The 21,070-nt window shown below is 42.3% G+C and overlaps 1 protein-coding gene across 3 annotated transcripts in view; it reads left to right on the forward strand.

The window, feature by feature from the left end:
* The window catches only part of GNPTAB (N-acetylglucosamine-1-phosphate transferase subunits alpha and beta), an 81,212-nt gene that overhangs the window by 30,879 nt on the left and 29,263 nt on the right, over window positions 1-21,070 (forward strand). For all 3 annotated transcript variants that reach the window (XM_066356565.1, XM_066356574.1, XM_066356559.1), the window contains 4 exons: window positions 1,178-1,219; window positions 3,087-3,292; window positions 10,357-10,421; window positions 10,689-10,823. In XM_066356565.1, coding sequence (XP_066212662.1) covers window positions 1,178-1,219; window positions 3,087-3,292; window positions 10,357-10,421; window positions 10,689-10,823 — 448 coding nt within the window. The remainder of the gene's footprint in view (window positions 1-1,177; window positions 1,220-3,086; window positions 3,293-10,356; window positions 10,422-10,688; window positions 10,824-21,070) is intronic.

Here is a 21,070-nt window from a genome sequence, read left to right on the forward strand (position 1 = left end):
CAAAATAGGCCTACAGATTTAAATCTTTTTCCAATTGATACAGTTAAAAGTGTATTTTTCTATAAGATTTTTTTTTTGTATTTTTCTGAAGTTAGAAGCAGGGAGGCAGACAGACTCCTGCATGAGCCCAACTGGGATCCACCCAGCATGCCCACCAGGGGGCGATGCTCTGCCCATCTGGGGTGTTGCTCCAATGTGGCTGGAGCCATTCTAGCGCCTGAGGCAGAAGCCATGGAGCCATCCTCAGCGCCCGGGCCTATTTTGCTCCAATGGAGCCTCAGCTGCGGGAGGGGAAGAGAGACAGAAAGGAAGGAGAGGGGAGGGGTGGAGAAGCAGATGGGCGTTTTTCCTGTGTGCCCTGGCCAGGAATTGAACCCGGGACTTTCACATGCCGGGCTGGCACTCTACTGCTGAGCCAGCTGCCCAGGGCTCTTTTTAAAAAGATTTTATTTATTGATTTTAGAGGAAGGAGAGAGCGAGAGAAAGAGAGGGAGGAAGCATCAACTCATAGTAGTTGCTTCTCTAATGTGTGCCTTGACTGGGCAAGCCCGAGGTTTTGAACTGGTGACCTCAGCATTTCAGGATGAGGTTTTAATCCATTGTGCCACTACAGGTCACTGTGGAACTAGAAACTTTGGTAATTTTTTTAATGTGAAATTTTGATTATTTTATGTCCTTTACCTGGGAAAGGCAACGTGGGCTTCTGGAGAACCTGAGAGCTAGAGACCTGGCTGCTGTAACTTCCCCTCTGCGTCCTCTGCAGTGTTTGCTGAGAGCCCTGTGCACTTCTCTGTGAATATTATGGCTGCACCCCAGTTGCAGGTCACTGGCCAGGTTATGCTGCAACAAACAGTCTCTCTCAGCATTAGAGAATAACGTAAGACCTTCCTAGTGCACAAAAACGACTTTGACAGCCTGCTACCATGTCTAACTAGTAAAATGTGAAAGCTTAGATTTAAAGTAAACTGTCATGGTTACTGTGGAAGGTGCATGATATTTGTTGATCGCATTTTCATTGAAACCTATAATTTATAACATTATAAGCATCATAGTACCTCCTAACCTACTGGTTAGTTCCAGTGGTGTGATCAAGAAAACCAGTGTTGTAAGTCATCTCTTATTCACGTTTAGGGCCGGTGTCCATGCATATGTAATGAAATGTATTTGCTTTCATTAGAGAAATCCTTGGGAAGAACACAACAGAACCAACCAAAAAGAGGTAAGCAGTTTGATTTTCCTCCCAGGAATAAAAATTGAAGGACTGAAGTGAAACTCCCAGCTAGCTTCTCACTTGTTTCTGTTGGAAACACGGTATTTTGTATTAACTCTTTTGCTCCTGTTCAACCCCTCTTTGGCTAGTTTTTGACCACCAAATTACACGCATCCATTAGATGGAAAATTTTGCAGTGCTGAAGGCGAATTTGACTGAGAACTCTGGTTATTTGGGTTGTCGCTAACCAAAGGATATCATTTTTTGGAAGGGTTAGAACGTTTTTTTTTCTTTAGCATTTCCATTAATCTGTCTTGGTGTATGGTTCTCTTAGTCCGCTTAAACTTCAATTTATACCCAGTGTTTTTATTTATATCTATTATTTAATTATGTGTTTAATGTATATTTTCTTACCTTTTTTTTTTAGGGGAGAGGAGGAGAGATAGTGAGGTAGACTCCCACATGCACCCTACCAGGATCCACCTGGCAACCCCATCTGGGGTTGAAGTTTGAGCACCGAGCTATTTTCAGCTCCTAAGGCTGATGCGCTCCAATGGAGCTATCCTCAGCATCTGGGGCCATACTTGAACCAATCAAACCACTGGCTGTGGGAGAGAAGGAGGAGAGGGAGGGGGAGAGAAGCAGATGGTCTCTTCTCCCGGGTGCCCTGGCTGGGAGTTGAACTCTGGACATTCATACACCGGGCCAATACTCTATCCTCTGAGCCACTGGCCAGGGCTCTTATCTTTAAATGCCATCAAAATATGCAACTTATATTTGAGGACTAGGAAGGGAATTTAGCTCAATGACAAAAGTCAATATCTCTATGTTGATTTGAATCATATATGACTTAGAACCTTAAAATAAGACTGTCTCACTGAGAAGTGGAAATCTCTGCTCGTGGCCACTTCCCCATTTCCCCATTAGGCTTAAAAGAGATATTCATGGGAAAAATGATCCTGAGCAATTCTAAGATCCAGAAGTACCTTTTGAATCATGTTTATGTTAATTATGTATACTTATTTATAAATACCACTGTTAATACTGTTATTTTTAAATGGCTTTTAAGTTATTTAAAGTATTTAAATGCCTTTTAAATTATTTAAAATATATAATGATGCAGCATTATAGAAAGATTGAGAGGAAAGTGAAAAGAACAAACTCAGAAAATTCTGTGGCCCTCATTCAACAACTATGATTGTTTTATTATTCTCTTTTCATGTTTTGTAGTTATAGTTTATAATCTATATGCAATTTTGTATCCTACCCTATTTTAATTTTTTTATATCATAATACATTTTTCTGTGTCAATAAAATGATCTTCATGCTTCTTACTTTTCATTTTTAATAGTTTTTAATATCCCATAAAGTAAGCGTACTATAGTTTACTAAAGTTTAGATAGAAATGTTTTACATAAAATCTTCTTAGAATCTTGTCCTAGTTGCTTTTGTTTGCATTATTGTCCTGTCAGATCCAGTGCATTTAATTGTATTCTAATGGACTTGGTAAATTGTCAACCAGAATTCATCTACTTGCTAATCAGCCTAATAAATGGGCTTCACTAGGATTATGAATAATCTTTAAAATATTGTAATGAAATGCTCATTTTTGTGCCACTATGAGTTAGTAAATTTTGGTGGCATCTTTTATCAAAATAATTTGAAATCTCTAGATTTACACTTGTTTAATGATTTTCTATATCATACTTGCTAACTTACTTATTTATTCTTGAAATAAAATCCCTTGTTTATTAAAGTATGATTTTTTAATAGGCTGTAGAGAAATTATCTGGAAAATTTAGTAGTACCAACAGCTCTTTAGTGTTGGTTAGTTTTTCAAGGAGGTCCTTGTGAGCATGTTGGGGTTTCTTTCCAGCGAGAAGCAGCTGGAGTGTCTGCTGACCCACTGCATCAAGGTGCCGATGCTGGTCCTGGACCCAGCCCTGCCGGCCAGCATTACCCTGAAGGACCTGCCATCTCTCTGCCCTTCTTTTCGTTCTGCCAGCGACCTAGTCAATGTCGCAAAACCAAAAAACCCTTCGATGAATGTTTCAGTCGTTGTTTTCGACAGTGCTAAGAATGGTAAGGTCTTCTTGTGAGTGTTTTAAAGTCATATTATCTCTGGATGTTTGAATTTAAAATTTCTGAATGGAACAGAAGTGATGCAGTTTTAAAGGAATTCACTTTTATTTAATTTATTTTTTTTTGAAATTCAATTTTAACTAAATACAAAGAGAGGCAAAAGAGCTGCCATGGTATGTCAGCCTTAAGCTCAGAGAGGAGTTGCGATTGCATGTGTCTTGCTCTGGGTGATACACATGCTTTCTGTGCTTAAGGTCTTAAGGTCAGGACTTTTAACATGGAACTCACATTTGCCTTATTTCTTGGCTCTCTGTTATTCTAGAGACTTTTTTTTTTTAACCAAATAACTACTCTGCAAGGTTGTTTTCTATAGTTTGGACAACATACCTAGAGCATTCATCCTGTACAGTCTGAAACATCTGGTTATACAGTTGGTTTGGCCAGATTATAGAATTAAAATTAAATTGTAATTCCATAGACCTGCACCGCATCCTTAGAGATCCCCTCCTCCCACGTAGACGCTGAGCTGCTGAGCCCCATGCCTACATCTCTTTCTCGAGCTTCTTGTCTCATTCCTCCTCAGCGCTGGACCTCTATGTGGAGACCTCTATTCTATGTGGAGGTTCTGTGGTTTTCACTTAAACTGAAAACTGTGATGTTCCCTTTTCAGCACTGAGTCTTATTCTCGAGGTTCTTTTCTTTCAACGTCATACCTTCCTGCTTAGAACTTTGGAACTATCAGGCCCTGGCCCGTTGGCTCAGCGGTAGAGCATTGGCCTGGCGTGTGGAAGTCCTGGGTTCGATTCCGGGTCAGGGCACACAGGAGAGGTGCCCATCTGCTTCTCCACCCTTCCCCCTCTCCTTCCTCTCTCTCTCTCTCTCTCTCTCTCTCCCCCTCCCGCAGCCAAGGCTCCATTGGAGCAAAGTTGGCCCGGGCGCTGAGGACGGCTCCATGGCCTCTGCCTCAGAATGGCTCCAGCGGAAATGGAGTAATGCCCCAGATGGGCAAAGCATCTCCCCCTAGTGGGCTTTCCGGGTAGATCCCGGTCTGGCGTGTGCAAGAGTCTGTCTGACTGCTTCCCAGCTTCTAACCTCAAAAAAATAAAAAACAAACAAACAAACAAAAACTTTGGAACTATCTTTGACTATTCTTACTTTTTACCTCCATAACAAATCATTAATCTCATCCTATTATTTGATTTTGTACTTTGCAAGTGATTTTTAGAGTCTTACATTTCTAACCCGTTTCCTGTCCACCAGACTGACTTCCTTTATACAGACGCCAGTGTGAGCCACCTCACTGCTCTGTGAAGTTCCTCTCTAATCCATCAAGCACACAACTGCATACACAGTTAATGGACACTCTGCTTTCTCAGTTCACTCCCTTTCTAAAGAGAATAGTGGAGCGGCATATAGTATTTGTTTTTCACAGGTACACACTCCTCTTCCTGGTGTTCAGCATTCAGCTTTACTTGCTTCAGTTTTGCCCATTGACCCTCACACGCTGTCCTCCTTGCATCTCCTCAGAGTGGCTCTGTCTTCTCCCGTGTGTGGCACTGTCTTCCTGTTCCGCTTCCGCGCCTAGCAGCCCCTGTTCTTCCCAGCCCCACCCTCAAGCTCTGTCTCCTCCATGAAGGTCCTGGAGTAGTACATTTAGTGATTTTCTTTTTACTTTTCCACATTCCTGTAGTGCTTCTAAACCAGCTCACAACTTAGCTTTTGATTGCACTGGAGTCTGTGGTGTTCTTTTCTCATTTCTTTATTGAGCAGAAACCTCAGCCCTCAGCAGTTTGTATCCTGAACCGGATCTAGTGTAGTACTCACTTCCTATACTTAAGTTATCTATAATTTGAAAGAAATTTATAACCTTTACAAGTACAAATATCTACCCCTTCTCACCATAGATCTATTTCTGGCTTACTTAATATAAATAACTTATGTTTTTCTATTTAAGTTATATTTAAGTATATAGGGAAAGTAAAGAGATAATCTTTGATAAATTATAATGTTATCTAATTTATTGTTTGGCTAAATTTAGTTTTATTTGTTTTTTAAATTAAGGTTTTCTTAAATTAAGGCAATTTGATAATATTTCATTTGAATAAAAATTAAGATACTCTGATAACATTTCATCTGAAATAAAAAAAGTGACAATAGGCCCTGGCCGGTTGGCTCAGTGGTAGAGCGGTGGCCTGGTGAGCAGGAGTCCCGGATTTGATTCCCAGCCAGGGAACACAGGAGAAGCGCCCATCTGCTTCTCCCCCCTCCCCCCTCCTTCCTCTCTGTCTCTCTCTTCCCCTCCCACAGCCAAGGCTCCATTGGAGCAAAGTTGGCCCGGGTGCTGAGGATGGCTCTATGGCCTCTGCCTCAGGCGCTGGAATGGCTCTGGTTGCAACAGAGCAACGCCCCAGATGGGCAGAGCATCGCACCCTGGTGGGCATGCCGGATGGATCCCGGTCAGGCGCATACAGGAGTCTGACTGCCTCCCTGTTTCCAACTTCAGAAAAATACAATAAATAAATAAATAAATAAATAAGTGACAATATGTTAACCATTATAACTCAATTATAACATCTATGGAGAGAATCTTGGATTTTCTTCTAATTTTATAATATCACAAAGACTTAAAAGGTTGTGAATTTTGATAAGTAAAATCTGAATTAAACTGTAGACCTCTAAACGCTGTGTTTTGAATTCCTGCTTGGGTTTCTATTTGACTGTTCTGCTTATATCCATTCATTCAGGAAAGGTTTGTTGAGCCACTGCTCTGAGTTGGTTGTTGTTCTAGGTAACCGGGAAACAGCAGAGAACAAAAAAGACAACATTCCTGCCTTCACAGAGGTTACATTTATAGTGGGCCACAATCTTACTCCTTATTGTTCTCGGTTACCTAGATCAGGGATTGCCAAATCCTTTCTTAGAGTACCAGAAAGGATATTTTAGGTTTTATGAGCCAGAATCAAATTGACAGATGCTATGTAGGTATTTATATAAGAATTTATCATTTAACCTTTTTAAAATGTAAAAACTATTCTTAGCTTGGGGTCAAATAAACACAGGCAGAGGCTAGAATTTCACCTTGGACTGCCAATGCCAACCCCTGATTTAGATTAAACAGTTTGTAGCCCTACTTGATGCTTCATTTATCTCATTTAACCTTTTTCTAGATAATCACTGAGATCTGTTGTCTTTTTCTTTTCCTTCTCAAGTGTCACTTCTGTTCCCCCTCACTTGTGTTCTAGACCCTGTCTTTCGGAAGATAGTTCCACAGTCACACAGTCCAGCCCGGTGGCCTTGACCTGGTCTCCTCAGCAAAGTGGTCATGTGTATCCCTCTTTGATGTATAGGAAGTGAATTTTCTTGTGGCAATTCGTGTTATGTCTGGACTACATTGACTTTTACAAGGCATAACAAAGTGCTTCTTTCCAGCTTTATCACACTTGTTAAGTTGACTTTTACAAGGAATCACAAAATGGTTTGTAATTGACTTTTCACTGACTTTTACAAGGAATTACACGGAGCTGCTTCACAGCTTTCTCACACTGGTTAAGTTTGTTCCCCTTAGGATCCTACGGACCTAATGTTGTAATCGCTTTCCCACATGACATTTCTTTTTATTCTTGTTTCTTTAGCTGGGTCTTAAAAGACTTGGCTCTGTCCTAGTTTGCTCTTCTCAGAATGAGCTTTAGTTTCTATTATTTTTGAAGTATGTCAACTGGAATTGAACATTCTATTTCAGTGTAGTTCCATCTGCACATTGACTTGCCATTCAACAAGTATTTGTTGAGTACCAGGTACTGTTCTCAGTGCTGAAGATGTAACAGTGAGCAGGGGGACAAAAATCTCTGCCCGCATCGAGTCTGTGTTGTGGTAGAAAGAGAGAGACTATAAATACAACATATGAGTAAATTATATTCTTTGTAGAGGATAAATACTAGAGAGAAAGACTGAGCAGGGGGAATTGGGTGGTTGGGGCAGACTCGCCGAGAAGGTGACTGTTGAAATTTGAAGAAGGTGAGCAAGGAGTGACCTGGGTCTGTAGAATAGCCAGTGTGAAGGCTCTTAGGCAGGAGATGCCTGGCATGTTTGAAGAAGAGCAGGGAGGCTACAGTAGCTGGAATAGAGTGAACAAGAGATAAGGGGACAAGAAGTGAGTCTGGAGAATTAACAGGGGGCCCTGGTAGCCATGAGAAGGACTTCTTCTTTAACTAGGTTCAATGAGGAATCACTGGAGGGTTTTGAGCAGAGGGGTAATGGGATCTGACTCATGTTGCAGAAGGATCAGCCTGGCTGCTGTGGTGGGAAGAGACTGAGGAAAGACAAATTTGTAATAATTTAGGCAGGAGAGAAGGCGGCATGGATCAAAATGGTGTTGCAAAGTGGTTGGAGTCTAGATATTCTTTTTTTTTTTTTTTTTCCAGAGACAGAGAGTCAGAAAGAGGGATAGATAGGGACAGATAGGAACAGAGAGAGATGAGAAGCATCTCATTGCGACACCTTAGTTGTTCATTGATTGCTTTCTCATATGTGCCTTGACCGTGGGGCTACAGCAGACTGAGTAACCCCTAGCTCGAGCCAGTGACGTTGGGTCCAAGGTGGTGAGCTTTTGCTCAAACCAGATGAGCCCATGCTCAAGCTGGTGACCTCAGGGTCTCGAACCTGGGTCCTCTGCATCCCGGACCGACACTCTATCCACTGCGCCACTGCCTGGTCAGGCTGGAGTCTAGATATTCTGAAGGTTAACCCAACAGGGTTTCCTGATAGGTCTGTCGTCAGTGTTGGGGAGCATTACCTTTCTTATTCTAAGCATTCTTCTGTTTAACAGTACAAAATTGCTATGGAAATTCAGTATGGCCACAGCACATTGGTGTCTCGTACTGAAATCACTATCAACTAAAACTTCTAAATCTTTAAAGAAAAAAATTTGCATGTGCTAATGTTCAAATACCTCTTTTAATTCATGTTCATGTGGATGGTTTTTGGTGGGAAGTTAAAGATCTTACCTTTGTTTGTGCTCCTGGTTTTTTTTTTGTTTTTTTTTTTTTTTTCATTTTTCTGAAGCTGGAAACAGGGAGAGACAGTCAGACAGACTCCCGCATGCGCCCGACCGGGATCCACCCGGCACGCCCACCAGGGGCGACACTCTGCCCACCAGGGGGCGATGCTCTGCCCATCCTGGGCGTCGCCATATTGCGACCAGAGCCACTCTAGCGCCTGGGGCAGAGGCCACAGAGCCATCCCCAGCGCCCGGGCCATCTTTGCTCCAATGGAGCCTTGGCTGCGGGAGGGGAAGAGAGAGACAGAGAGGAAAGCGCGGCGGAGGGGTGGAGAAACAAATGGGCGCTTCTCCTGTGTGCCCTGGCCGGGAATCGAACCCGGGTCCTCCGCACGCTAGGCCGACGCTCTACCGCGGAGCCAACCGGCCAGGGCTGTGTTCCTGTTTTGCTAGATTGGACTCATTCTTCCAAATTGTGAGAACTAGGGCAGCCCTTAGTCTGTTATCCAAGAAAATACCTCCTTTGTCAGTTTTATGTAAATCCACACATTTCATAAGCATGCCTTCTGTATCTTCCAAAACCTTAATGGGTTGTTGAACAAGACAGAACCTATGGCAGACGCCTAAAACCTCTCTCGAGGTTGATTGTAGCTTTATAATTCCATACTCTCCAGTCAGAATTGGTTATAACCTGCCCAACTTGAGGTCTAGCCTGTATGGCTCCATTACATCCATAAAGATGGCATGATATTTGCTAGCTACCTTGCTGAGGTTATGTACAAATACACAGGTGGCATCTGTTAGTATCCTCTGATCTATCAGTGTAGAACCCACCATATCAATGGTGAGAGATAAGTGTGCTGACAGATTCTTTGTACAGTGTCTTGCCAGCTGATAAATTTACTCATAATGAACTCAAACCCTAGTGCTTCCTGTAAAGATTAACAGAGTATGGCAGACGCTTTCTTTTCTTCAGTCCTCACCAACTGTATTTTTATGGTATATTTGAGACTAGCCAGGATTGATGTTCATCTCGCCAGGCTATCATTTGCAGAACTGGCTTTCTCTGCCCATTTTGAATATTAGAAACATACCCTTTCTGACCTCTGTCCTGTTTTCTCTGATCCCTGAATGTCAGCAGCTAGTTTGCTGACCTCATTTATCCCCATCACTGTAGAACTCTCTCCCAGTTGGGCTGTGTTATCACTCCCCCCCCCCCCCCCCAGCTTAGTCTGCTCTATTCAGCATTACCTGAATTCCTTATGACTCTTAAAGAACCCTAGGGTCCACAGTGTGTTCCTACTGTTAAGATAATTTTTCAAATTTTTATTTATTGATTGATTTTTTTTTTTTTTTTTTTAGAGAGAGAGAGAGGAAGGGGGAGAAAGAGAGACATCGATAGACATTGATTTGTTGTTCCACCCATTCATGTATTCATTGGTCGATTCTTGTATGTGCCCTGACTGGGAATTGAACTCTCAACCTTGGCATATTGGGATGATGCTCTAACCAACTGAGCTGCCCAGCCAGGGCCTTACTGTTAATATAATACCACGGGCCTGACTTTCAAGAACCCCCTTCTGTTTGCTCCTACAGGTGTGATTTGTCAGATTGTCATTTCCACATCTCTGCTGCCCACATGAATCTCTGCTTCCGTATTGTAAAATTTAACATTGATCATACACCTAATTATATTGTTCTCCTTTTGTTGGATGGGTTTTGTCTTCTCTAACTACCTTTCTTTGAGACCATGTATTATACTGATTTAACAGCTCTCAAAATGCTTTGTACAGTGAGTGTCTTGCCAGACATTAGAGTTAAGTGTTCATTAAAAATAGGTTTGGGCCTGACCGGTGGTGGCGCAATGGATCAAGCGTCGACCTGGAATGCTAAGGTCGCTGGTTCAAAACTCTGGGCTAACCCAGTCAAGGCACATATGGGAGTTGATGATTCCTGCTCCTCCTCCCTTCTCTCTTTCTCTGTCTCCTCTAAAATGAATAAATAAAAATAAATAAATAAATAAAAATTAAAAAAAAATTAGGTCTCTTTATTGTATTTTTTATTGTAGTTGAAGATGCCCACGCTGAAATGTCTAAGGGAAACAGCAAACAGACAGTTTGGAGGGGCTATTTGGTATGTTATTTTAAATTAATTTTGTTTTTACAGTAGACTAGAATACAAATATGAGTAATAAGCTGTTTTTCTTCAAGAGGCTTTTTAATGTTTACTTTTTCTCTAAGGCTAACTTGCTAGTGTTAATGAATGTTGATTTATGTAATCTTAATTTTTACTTTGAAGCTTGTCTGATACTGTAGATCTTTGCTAGTTTTCTCAGCTGTAAGTTTTCACCAGCCTTACGACGTGGAAAGTGAGTTCTGTTTTTCCCCCCTCTTATTTTAGACGACAGACAAAGAAGTCCCTGGGCTAGTGCTAATGCAAGATTTGGCTTTCCTGAGTGGGTTTCCACCAACATTTAAGGAAACAAATCAACTGAAAGCAAAACTGCCAGAAAATCTTTCTTCTAAAATAAAACTGGTAAGAGCCTAGAAAACAGAGCAACCAGTATAGAACATCTCATTTAATGCATAACTCTTTCTCTGTTCTGCCACAGGAAGAGGGCCCATTGTTTTTAGGAGATCCTTTGTTTCTAAGAGTAATTTGGTTTATGGTTTCCTAGCTAGAGGCATGACCATTTATTTAAGAAATGAGCTTCTGCTAAGTGTCAGGTGCTGTTATACCTGCTGAGAATATAGCAGTGAACTACAAAGACAGGCCCGGATGGAGTTTACAGTGTAAGGAAATGGCAGCGTGGCAGGAGGAGACTGGAGAAATCACACAGGTGGTCAGTATTCACGGACTCTACCCTGCATATTTATTGAGAGCTTTCCCTCAAAGGAAGTGTGCTTCATATATTTGGAATATTGGATAATGTGAAACCTTCATTCATTAATAGCTAGTTGAGCCATTAATGTATTTAGGCTTTATACTTATTAACTCCTCACGCTTGACCAGTGATGCCATTTGTGTTAGAGTTAACTTTGGAGGCTGCCCTGTGACATGCCTTTTCCTTAACGTTTATTTTCAGAGCCATTTGCTAGTTGACATAGGGCGCAGTCCATTAGGTGTACTTTCCATTTGACCTTATGTCAGGATGCCTGCTGTCTGTCGGCAGCGTTCCAGGTTGTGAAACGTGGATGTCTTTTCTCTTATGAGAGAGGGCATCAAGTTCTTGGCTAGAGAATTTGTTAGGCCCTGGTTTTCTTGATATTATAAAGCAATGTTCTTTAAATTCTTAAATTCCACTCTTTTTAGCCTCCTGATTTTTTTTTTTTTTTTTTTTTTTTTTTTTTTACAGAGACACAGAGAGAGAGAGAGAGATAGATAGGGACAGACAGACAGGAATGGAGAGATGAGAAGCATCAATCATTAGTTTTTCGTTGCGCGCTGCGACACCTTAATTGTTCATTGATTGCTTTCTCATGTGCCTTGACCGCGGCCTTCAGCACACCGAGTAACCCCTTGCTTGAGCCAGCGACCTTGGGCTCAAGCTGGTGAGCCTTGCTCAAACCAGATGAGCCTGCGCTCAAGCTGGCGATCTCGGGGTCTCAAACCTGGGTCCTTTCGCATCCCAGTCCGACGCTCTATCCACTACGCCACCACCTGGTCAGGCAGCCTACTGATTCTTTTTTTTATTATTATTTATTTATTATTTATTTTTTTTAGCCTACTGATTCTTAATTCTTGTTCCTGTTGATGTTGATGTCATTGAACAATTTGGAGGTAAAGGATGGAGCTGGAGGTTGTGGTGGAGGAGAGCTGTGATTGGGGGGCATTTTTTTTTTTTTTTTACAGAAACAGAGTCAGAGAGAGGGACAGATAGGGACAGACAGACAGGAACGGGGAGAGATGAGAAGCATCAATCATCAGTTTTTCGTTACAACACCTTAGTTGTTCATTGATTGCTTTCTCATATGTGCCTTGACCGTGGGATACAGCAGACCAAGTAACGCCTTGCTCGAGCCAGTGACCTTGGGTCCAAGCTGGTGAGCTTTGCTCAAACCAGAGGAGCCCGCGCTCAAGCTGGCAACCTCAGGGTCTTGAACCTGGGTCCTTCCACATCCCAGTCCAACACTCTATCCACTGCGCCACGGCCTGGTCAGGCTGGGGGACATTTTGACGTAGTACCCATCTTGACTATGTTTTTTATATTCTTCCCCCAACTGGTTTCTTTTTCCCCATATGTATTTCACTGTTTTAAGATACATTGTATTATCTTTGTAAATGATGATAATATGAATGACATTTTATGTTTTTTCTTTTTTTATATTTTCCTCCATAACTGTGAAAAGAATTTTTATATTGATTTTAGAGAGAGAGAGAGAAATATTGATTTGTTGTTCCACTTATATATGCATGCATTGGTTGATTCTTGTATGTGCCCGGATTGGGGGTAGAACCTGCAACCTTGGCATATCGGGATGAAGCTTTAACCAGCTGAGCTCCCTTGCCAGGGCCTCCATAATGTTTTTGTGGTACCTGGAAATATGCTAGTGTCCAGCTAGATTAGTGTTGAATTATTTCTTAATGTGCAGTTATTTTAAATAGATATTGTATTCCTCCTTCCCCAAGTTATGTTTAGTACTGATTTAGGCAGATAAAGTCATAAATTAACATTGATTTCAGATTTCTTGGCATTTTAGCTGTTGGTTCTAGAATTACAGACACACATACATCTTTACTTTTGATTGTCAACTCAGATTTCTTATGCAGAAAGAAGGACACTTTTTTGAGAGGGGAAGGGAGGGAGTGAGGGGGAGAGAGAGAGAGAGAGAGAGAAACATCACCTTCTTGTTCCACATAGTTATGCCATTTATTGCTTCTCATGTGTGCTCTGACCAGGGCTTCAACCAGTAACCGTGGAGGTTGAGCTAACACCCTCAGGCTTGAGCTGGTGACGCCAGGATCAAACCACAGACCTTGGCACTCCAGGATGACTCTTTATCCACTGTGCCACCGGCCAGGGCAAGAATGACATTGGTGATTCTACTTACATAATTCCAAGTATAATACATTTTTAAGGAAAAGAAGTTTTATGAAACTTGTCCCTTCTCCAGTCAGGTTTGACAAACCCATGTGTCTTTGCCTGCTAGCTCACTAGTGAGTGCTGGTGGGTTTGTGCAGTCAAAGAATGTCAATCCAAGTAGTGGTGGGCCCTTTGGCAAACTAGCTTTGGGTGGGATGGAGTGGTTGATGTGAGCAGAGGGAGGGTGGGGAAGTAATTTGAATTGGACAAGGCGTGCCAGTAGGCTCCGTGCATGATTGTACTGCCTGCTGTTGTAAAGTACTCAATCCACAATTCCGTGGGTTTTCCTAGAGGCACGTAGTCCAAATAAGTTTTTGAAAAGTTTTATTAAAGGAGGAAATTTATTAAATATGCCAGCCACACATATCTTACACGGGGCAGTTCCAAAGTCCCAAGTTGTGTGTTACTAATATTCTAGGGGTTGGTTATATACTATTAATTATACATGGGCGGGGAAATAACCTGACATTGCGGTGTAAGCCTATACCTTTTGTTTTCTCCTATACAGGTTTGGGGAAAGGATGAAGGGAGGGGGGATGGGACACAATGCATTAGCAAGTTTATAACATCTGTCTGTAGGATTCATAAAAAGATGCTTCTACACATTAAAACTTACAAGGTAACACAATGGTAAAAATGTCACTTTACATACTAAAAGACATTCCTATAATTTCTAGTGTTCATTTGCTATTCCTTTGTCCAGAGATACACACATTAACTACATGCTTTCAGGAGGGGAGAGGTAGTTTCCATGGGGACAAATGCCTGTAAATGGTCCAATAGTATAAGAAAAGGTTTAATTCAATTTTTTTTTCTCTCCCTACACCTGGCTAGCTATTCACCCATTTCCCCATAGGTATGGAGGAAGGTCAGAGAATCCAAGTCTCCTTTCTCTTTCTGCATTTACAATACAGTGTCATTGGCTGTCTTAGTTTTATGCTAATCACAAGTACAGAGATCATTTACAAAATTTCTCTGTATACCTAGCCCAAATTAACAAAATGTTTTTTAAGCTTTCTAAAATATTAATATTAATTCTATAGCCTTTGGTACCTTACAACACTTCCACTGTTCATTCACCCTTGTGGAGATTTATTGGGATTCCCAGACATGTCTTTGTGGAGGCCAGCATCTCATCAGAGGGTCAAGTTAACTATTCATAATGTTCATTGCAGGTTGTGCTCATGATGTCAACACCTGCAATCAGCTTCCGGGATTAGGACTTTTGGGAGACTAGAGAGAAAGTGAGAAAGAGGAAGAAGAGAAGTTCTGTGTCAGCATTGGAGCCTAATGTTTCAAGTGACTTTTTCCTTAGGTTCTACTTCCTGGTTTTATTATGAGTACCCTGAGAATGAAGTTTTTTGTCATTGGTTTCCCACTCTGTTTAGGAGTGTTATTAAATGCCTGCTGTGTGCAGGTACTGTGCTAAGCATAACTGAGGAAACAAAAACATTTAAATAATTTTTGGGTGTGATCACTTCCAAATGTGTTTATAAAATGTTGCACTTGCCGGGTAAAACAAACACTGGAGACGTTTGGAGAGTTTCAGACAAAGTTTTATGGCCAAGAGAAAAAGAAAACAAAGTAAAACAAAACAAACCTGCGCAGGGGTGAACTCAAGTGATAGTCACAAGAGCCACACCCCGAGCGCCTACAGTCTAGGGGTTTTTATAGTATAGCAAGCAAGCAGTTCATACAGAAGCAAATTTGGCATTTAGCAATTGGCTCCCCCAAATTAAATTCTAGTCACGTGCCTTAGTAACCAGTCATACAGTTGAAAGCCCCAGCTGGAAATATCCCTATCTATCCCCTAGGATGTGGTTACATTTTCTGTCTTAGCAGTTCTTGTGACTTCCTTATCTCAAGGACTCCTCAGCTCCTAGCCATCCTGGGAGTCTGACGACTTCTCTATCTCAAGGACTCTTCAGCTCCTAGCCATCCTGGGAGTCTGGGCTCATCTGTTTACTGGACTAGTTCCTTTGAAGTTATTTCTAAAGCCTATTAATGTATTTTATAACTTTTATTCGAATGTCACATTTCCTCCTCTTCTTTGTCCTAGTTAAATCCTTAACTATAACGGAGATTCTTCGGCTGCACTAAGGCGTTGGTACGGCTGAGATAAAATCATTATTTTAACTGTTTCTATTCTTTCCTTAATAAAAGCAAATAACTTGTTAAGGATTACGGGTCCAATAGTGAGGGCCAATAACAATACTAACAATGGTCCTGCTAGTGTAGTTATCAATGTAGTTAGCCAAGGTGACAGTTTGAATATAGAGGTGAACCAATCTAAATTGTCGTTATTTTGCTGAATATGCTCTGCTAACTGTTTTATTTTATCTATTTTATCCTGGATTTCATTGCTGTTATCAGTTAAATTAAAACAACACATTCCTTTTATTTTTTCACAACCCTGGTGGTGAAATAATAATAGATAATCAATAGCCGCCCGATTATCTAAAATAGCTTGACGTAATTGCTGCTGTTCATGATTTAAAAGAGTCAATGCTTGAGACGTTTCGTTGATGCTTTTAGCTAAGTTACAAGCTAAATGCTGGATTTGTCTATGATTGTAAGCACCCCATACTAGATTCCCTACAACACTTAAAATTATGGCATATCCTTCAGCTTCTGACAATAATCGTACTTCATCATGACATTCAGGTCCTACAGGGATGGAGGCAGCACGCCTGCTGCGAAGAGTGGTATTATGCTCAAGAAGTAACAAATCATTCTTGTTAGGTAAGAAAGTAGCAATCCTAGATAAACAACAAGTGGTGTCAGTAAGATTAGGGGGAATATAATTATATGTCATAGAGTTACAGGTAAAGAACCATCCAGTAGGCAGGGTAACATAGCCATAAATGGAAGGGTATTTGATAGTATTCTTTTTTTTTTTTTTTTTTTTTTAATTTTTTTTTTTTTTTTTTTTTTTTTTCTGAAGCTGGAAACAGGGAGAGACAGTCAGACAGACTCCCGCATGCGCCCGACCGGGATCCACCCGGCACGCCCACTAGGGGGCGACGCTCTGCCCACCAGGGGGCGATGCTCTGCCCCTCCGGGGCGTCGCCATATTGCGACCAGAGCCACTCTAGCGCCTGAGGCAGAGGCCACAGAGCCATGCCCAGCGCCCAGGCCATCTTTGCTCCAATGGAGCCTTGGCTGCGGGAGGGGAAGAGAGAGACAGAGAGGAAAGCGCGGCGGAGGGGTGGAGAAGCAAATGGGCGCTTCTCCTGTGTGCCCTGGCCGGGAATCGAACCCGGGTCCTCCGCACGCTAGGCCGACGCTCTACCGTTGAGCCAACCGGCCAGGGCTGATAGTATTCTTACAGGGTAAAAAACCAGGGATTGTCTTACAATTTTTACTACAATTAACAAAAAGAACACAAGTATCATTGCGTACAATAATGCTATGGGGAGTATGAATCTGTAATGCATGGCTTGGCAACTGATAAGAAACTTTTCCCCAGTTTGCTAAATCTAGATAAGTTACAGTCTTATTAGGGATACTGGAGAAGAAAGTTAAATTCCTTATGTCAGCTGCCGGTTTACATACCGGGCGTAGACATTTTCCTAACATGAAATGAGAATGACTATCCTGTTCAAGGCAAAACGATGAGACATTTAGGGTGCGTGCTAAAGCTACCCATAAATTCTCTGGATGATTCAGGGTTTCCTGGAAAGCAGGTACTGGTTTAATACTGGATAACATATAAAAGAAAACCATTGCTACGATTCGGGTAAGAACCGCACTTTTAAGGGATTGTGGGGATCCGCTTTGACTCTCCATTTGGCTTCCTTTAAGCCCGGTTCTTGAGCTAATTTTACATGTGATAGATGAATCCAGTAAGGTTTTTCAGCTATTCTCACAGCCGTGGGTGTGCTGAACAGTACCTGGAACGGTCCTTGCCACCGAGCGTCAAGGTTCCCGCGACGGTGGTTAAGAATCCATACCCATTGTCCTGGCTCCGGTGGAGTTGGCAGTGGAAGTCCTTTGAGTTGGTCCTTCTGCTGGTCTCTAAGCGCCCGTACTTCTGCACGTATCAGTTGTAATGCCTGTAAGGACTTTAGAAAACTTTGATTAGAACCCTCAATTTCTTCCCTCGTTATTTGTGGAACCAAAGGAGTTGGTTGCCCATATATTAACTCATAAGGAGTCCATTTTCCTGTATAAGGTGTATTTCGAACCCTATATAATGCAAAAGGGAGTAGCTCTACCCAATTTTCGCCAGTCTTTTCTCTTAACTTAATTATAGTCTCTTTAAGGGTCCTATTCATCCTCTCGACTTGCCCTGAACTTTGAGGCCGATAAATGCAATGTAATTTCCAATTGATCTCTAATCTTTTTGCTAATTCCTGTGATATCTTGGACACAAAAGCAGGTCCATTATCTGACCCTATAGCAATGGGAATGCTATATCTTGGAATGATTTCTCTTAAAAGTATTTTACAAACTGTTGAAGCAGTTTCTCCTTTTGTAGGAAAAGCCTCAGTCCATCCAGTAAAGGTGTCTATTAGAACAAGCAAATATTTATAGCCTAATTTCCCTGGAGTCATTTCGGTAAAGTCTACTTTCCATAGTTCTCCAGGAGCTTTTCCTCGGTGCCTGATGAGAGGAGGTAATTTCTTATTGACAGCATTTACTTTGGCGCAGGCCTGACACCTAGACACAACAGAGTGTATGATATCTCTGATTTCCGCTTCCTTATAATATTTTCTTACTAGATGTTCTAGTTTTTGTTGTCCTAAGTGGGAGCTGCTATGTATTTCTTGAATTATTTGTCTTAACACTCCTTGTGGTAGGTATATTCTGCTGTCTGGTAATTCTATCCATCCCTGTTTACTTTTCTTACCCCCTAGTTGCTTACCTTTCTCTTCTTCTTTTGGCTCATACCTCAGTTCTATTTGTAGAGTAGGGGGTGGGATGAGTAGCAGTTGGTTAGTGTATTCCTCCTCTTCTGCTGCATTCCGTGCCGCTTGATCAGCAAAGTGGTTTCCTTTTACTATAGGGGAATCCCCCTTTTGATGTCCTTTGCAATGTATTATTGCCACCTTTTTAGGCAACCAAATGGCTTCTAATAGAGCTAAAATTTTATTTTTATTTTTAATTTCTTTTCCTGCAGTAGTCAATAACCCACGCTCCCGGTAGATGGCGCCATGTACATGGGCCGTGGCAAAGGCATATCTACTGTCTGTATAGATGTTGGCACTTTTCCCTTCAGCAATTCTAAGGGCCTGTGTGAGTCCGATAAGCTCAGCCCGTTGTGCAGATGTGCCTTTAGGCAATGCCTTTTTCCATAACACAGTATCTTGAGTGGTCACCGCAGTTCCAGCATACCTTTGCCCATCCTGAACATAGCTACTTCCATCTGTAAACAGAGTTAAATCTGCCTTCTCATAGGCCTGATCCCGTAGATCTGGTCTGGCTCCTGTAATGGTATCTAATATTTGTCTACAGTCATGGATCACCGATGGGTCTGGCAACGGGAGCAATGTAGCAGGATTCAAGGCCGTTGTTTTCAAAAATTGTATTGCGGGGGGGTTCAGCAACTGTGCCTGATACTGTGTTAGTCGGGCATTCGAGATCCACCTATCCGGTGGAGCCCGCAGCACTTGTTCTAAATAGTGCTCTCCAATGACCTGAATGTCTTGACCCAGAGTCAGTTTACTGGCCTCCTTAACAAGGATGGAGGTAGCAGCAAGTGCTCTCAAACAATTTGGCCAACCTGATGACACAGGATCTAGTCTTCTGGACAGATAGGCTATTGGTCTTTTCCAAGGTCCAGTTCTTGACAGAGGACCCCTAGAGCAATGCCCTTCTTCTCAGTCACAAATAGTTGAAAAGACTTAGACAAGTCTGGCAGGGTTAATGCCGGGGCTGCAACTAGGGCCTCCTTAAGTTTTTGAAAAGACTCTCGTGCCTCCTCTGTCCATACAAATTGTTCCTCTTTTCCCCGTGTTAACTCATGCAAAGGTTTGGCCAGCTTTGCAAATCCCAGTATCCAAAGTCTGCAATATCCCACGGCACCTAAAAATTCTCGTACTTGCCTCTTACTTACAGGCTCAGGAATCTGTAATATAGTCTGAATTCTTTGGCTAGACAAACTATGTTGTCCTCCCCTCAAGTCATACCCCAAGTAACTCACGGTTTGGGTGACAATTTGGGCCTTCTTAGCAGATACTCGATAGCCCATTCGTTGCAGTTCTTGGAGTAGTTCCAATGTAGCTTCTTGGCAACTCTCCTGGTTTGGGGCTGCGATAAGGAGATCGTCCACATACTGCAGCAGCACAATTGAAGAGTGGCCGGCTCGAAACTCCTGTAAGTCTTTGCACAAAGCCTCATTAAATATGGTTGGTGAATTCTTAAAACCCTGAGGGAGCCTGGTCCAAGTGTATTGGCCTGAAAGTCCATTCTCAGGATCATTCCACTCAAAGGCAAACATTTCCTGACTTTGCTTTGCTAATGGAATGCAAAAGAAGGCATTTTTCAAATCTAATACTGAATAGAAAACATGCGTTGGTGGCAATGAACTTAATAGGGTATAGGGGTTTGGCACAGTAGGATGTATGGTCTCTATCCGAGCATTCACTTCACGCAGGTCCTGCACTGGGCGATAGTCCTGAGTTCCAGGTTTTTGTACTGGCAGTAGAGGAGTGTTCCAGGCAGATTGGCATTCCCGGAGAATCCCGGCTTCTAATAAGCGCTTCAAGTGCTGTGCTATACCCTGTTTAGCCCGAGCAGGTACAGGATACTGTCTGATGCGTACTGGGCTGGCATCACTCCGCAACAGCACTACTACAGGCGGCTGATGTACTGCCAATCCCGGAGGATTATTTTCTGCCCAAACTCCAGGAACCTGCTGCTTTACTTCCTCGGGGATGCCCGTAAACCCGCTCTTACCTTCCGGGAGGGAGGCAATTAGGTATTCTTCTGATATTGGCACAGTCACTAATACCTTGCCTTCTGCATTCTTCTCCTGGTTGAAGGTTATTGTTGCTTGAAATTTTTGCAACAAATCTCGTCCCAACAGCGGGTAAGGGCAGTCTGGAATAATCAGGAATGAATGAGTAATAGTCCCTCGCGCCAGGTCTGTAATCCGAGCAGTGGCTCGAGGATATGAGACAGCTTTTCCAGTGACCCCTATTACCTTTGTGGATTCCTTTTGTAATGTCCCAAGTGGTCTCTTTAGGACGGAATAAGTGGCCCCCGTGTCAACTAGGAAGGTAGTGGTTTCCCCTCAATTGACAGTGTGACCATAGGCTCCTGGGGGCCAACAGAAATGGAGCCTTGGCCCCGTCAATCTAATTGGAGCAAAACCTGTGAGCTTTGTTCCTGATTTACGGCCTGTAGTTTAGGGCAATCCTTCTTCCAATGACCTTTCTCTTTGCAATAAGCACACTGGTCTTTATCTAGTTGCTTCTGCGGGAAAGTTCCCTTCTTTCCCTTAAAGGGCTGCTGTTTCCCTTTTGGTCCTTTTGATTGCTGTGCCAAGAGTAGTTTTACAGCTGCTCTCCCTAACTCAGGGTCATCACGATTGACATAGACTTTCTGTGCTATTTCTAATAATTCACTCTTATTCTTTCCCTCAAATCCTTCTATTTTCTGGAGCTTCTTTCTAATGTCTGGGGCTGCCTGAGTGGCGAAGGTTATGTTTACTAGCCTGCGATTTTCCTCTGCCTCAGGATCAATAGGGGTATAA

Source organism: Saccopteryx leptura, chromosome 1 (assembly GCF_036850995.1).
Source record: "Saccopteryx leptura isolate mSacLep1 chromosome 1, mSacLep1_pri_phased_curated, whole genome shotgun sequence".
Lineage (NCBI taxonomy): Eukaryota > Metazoa > Chordata > Mammalia > Chiroptera > Emballonuridae > Saccopteryx > Saccopteryx leptura.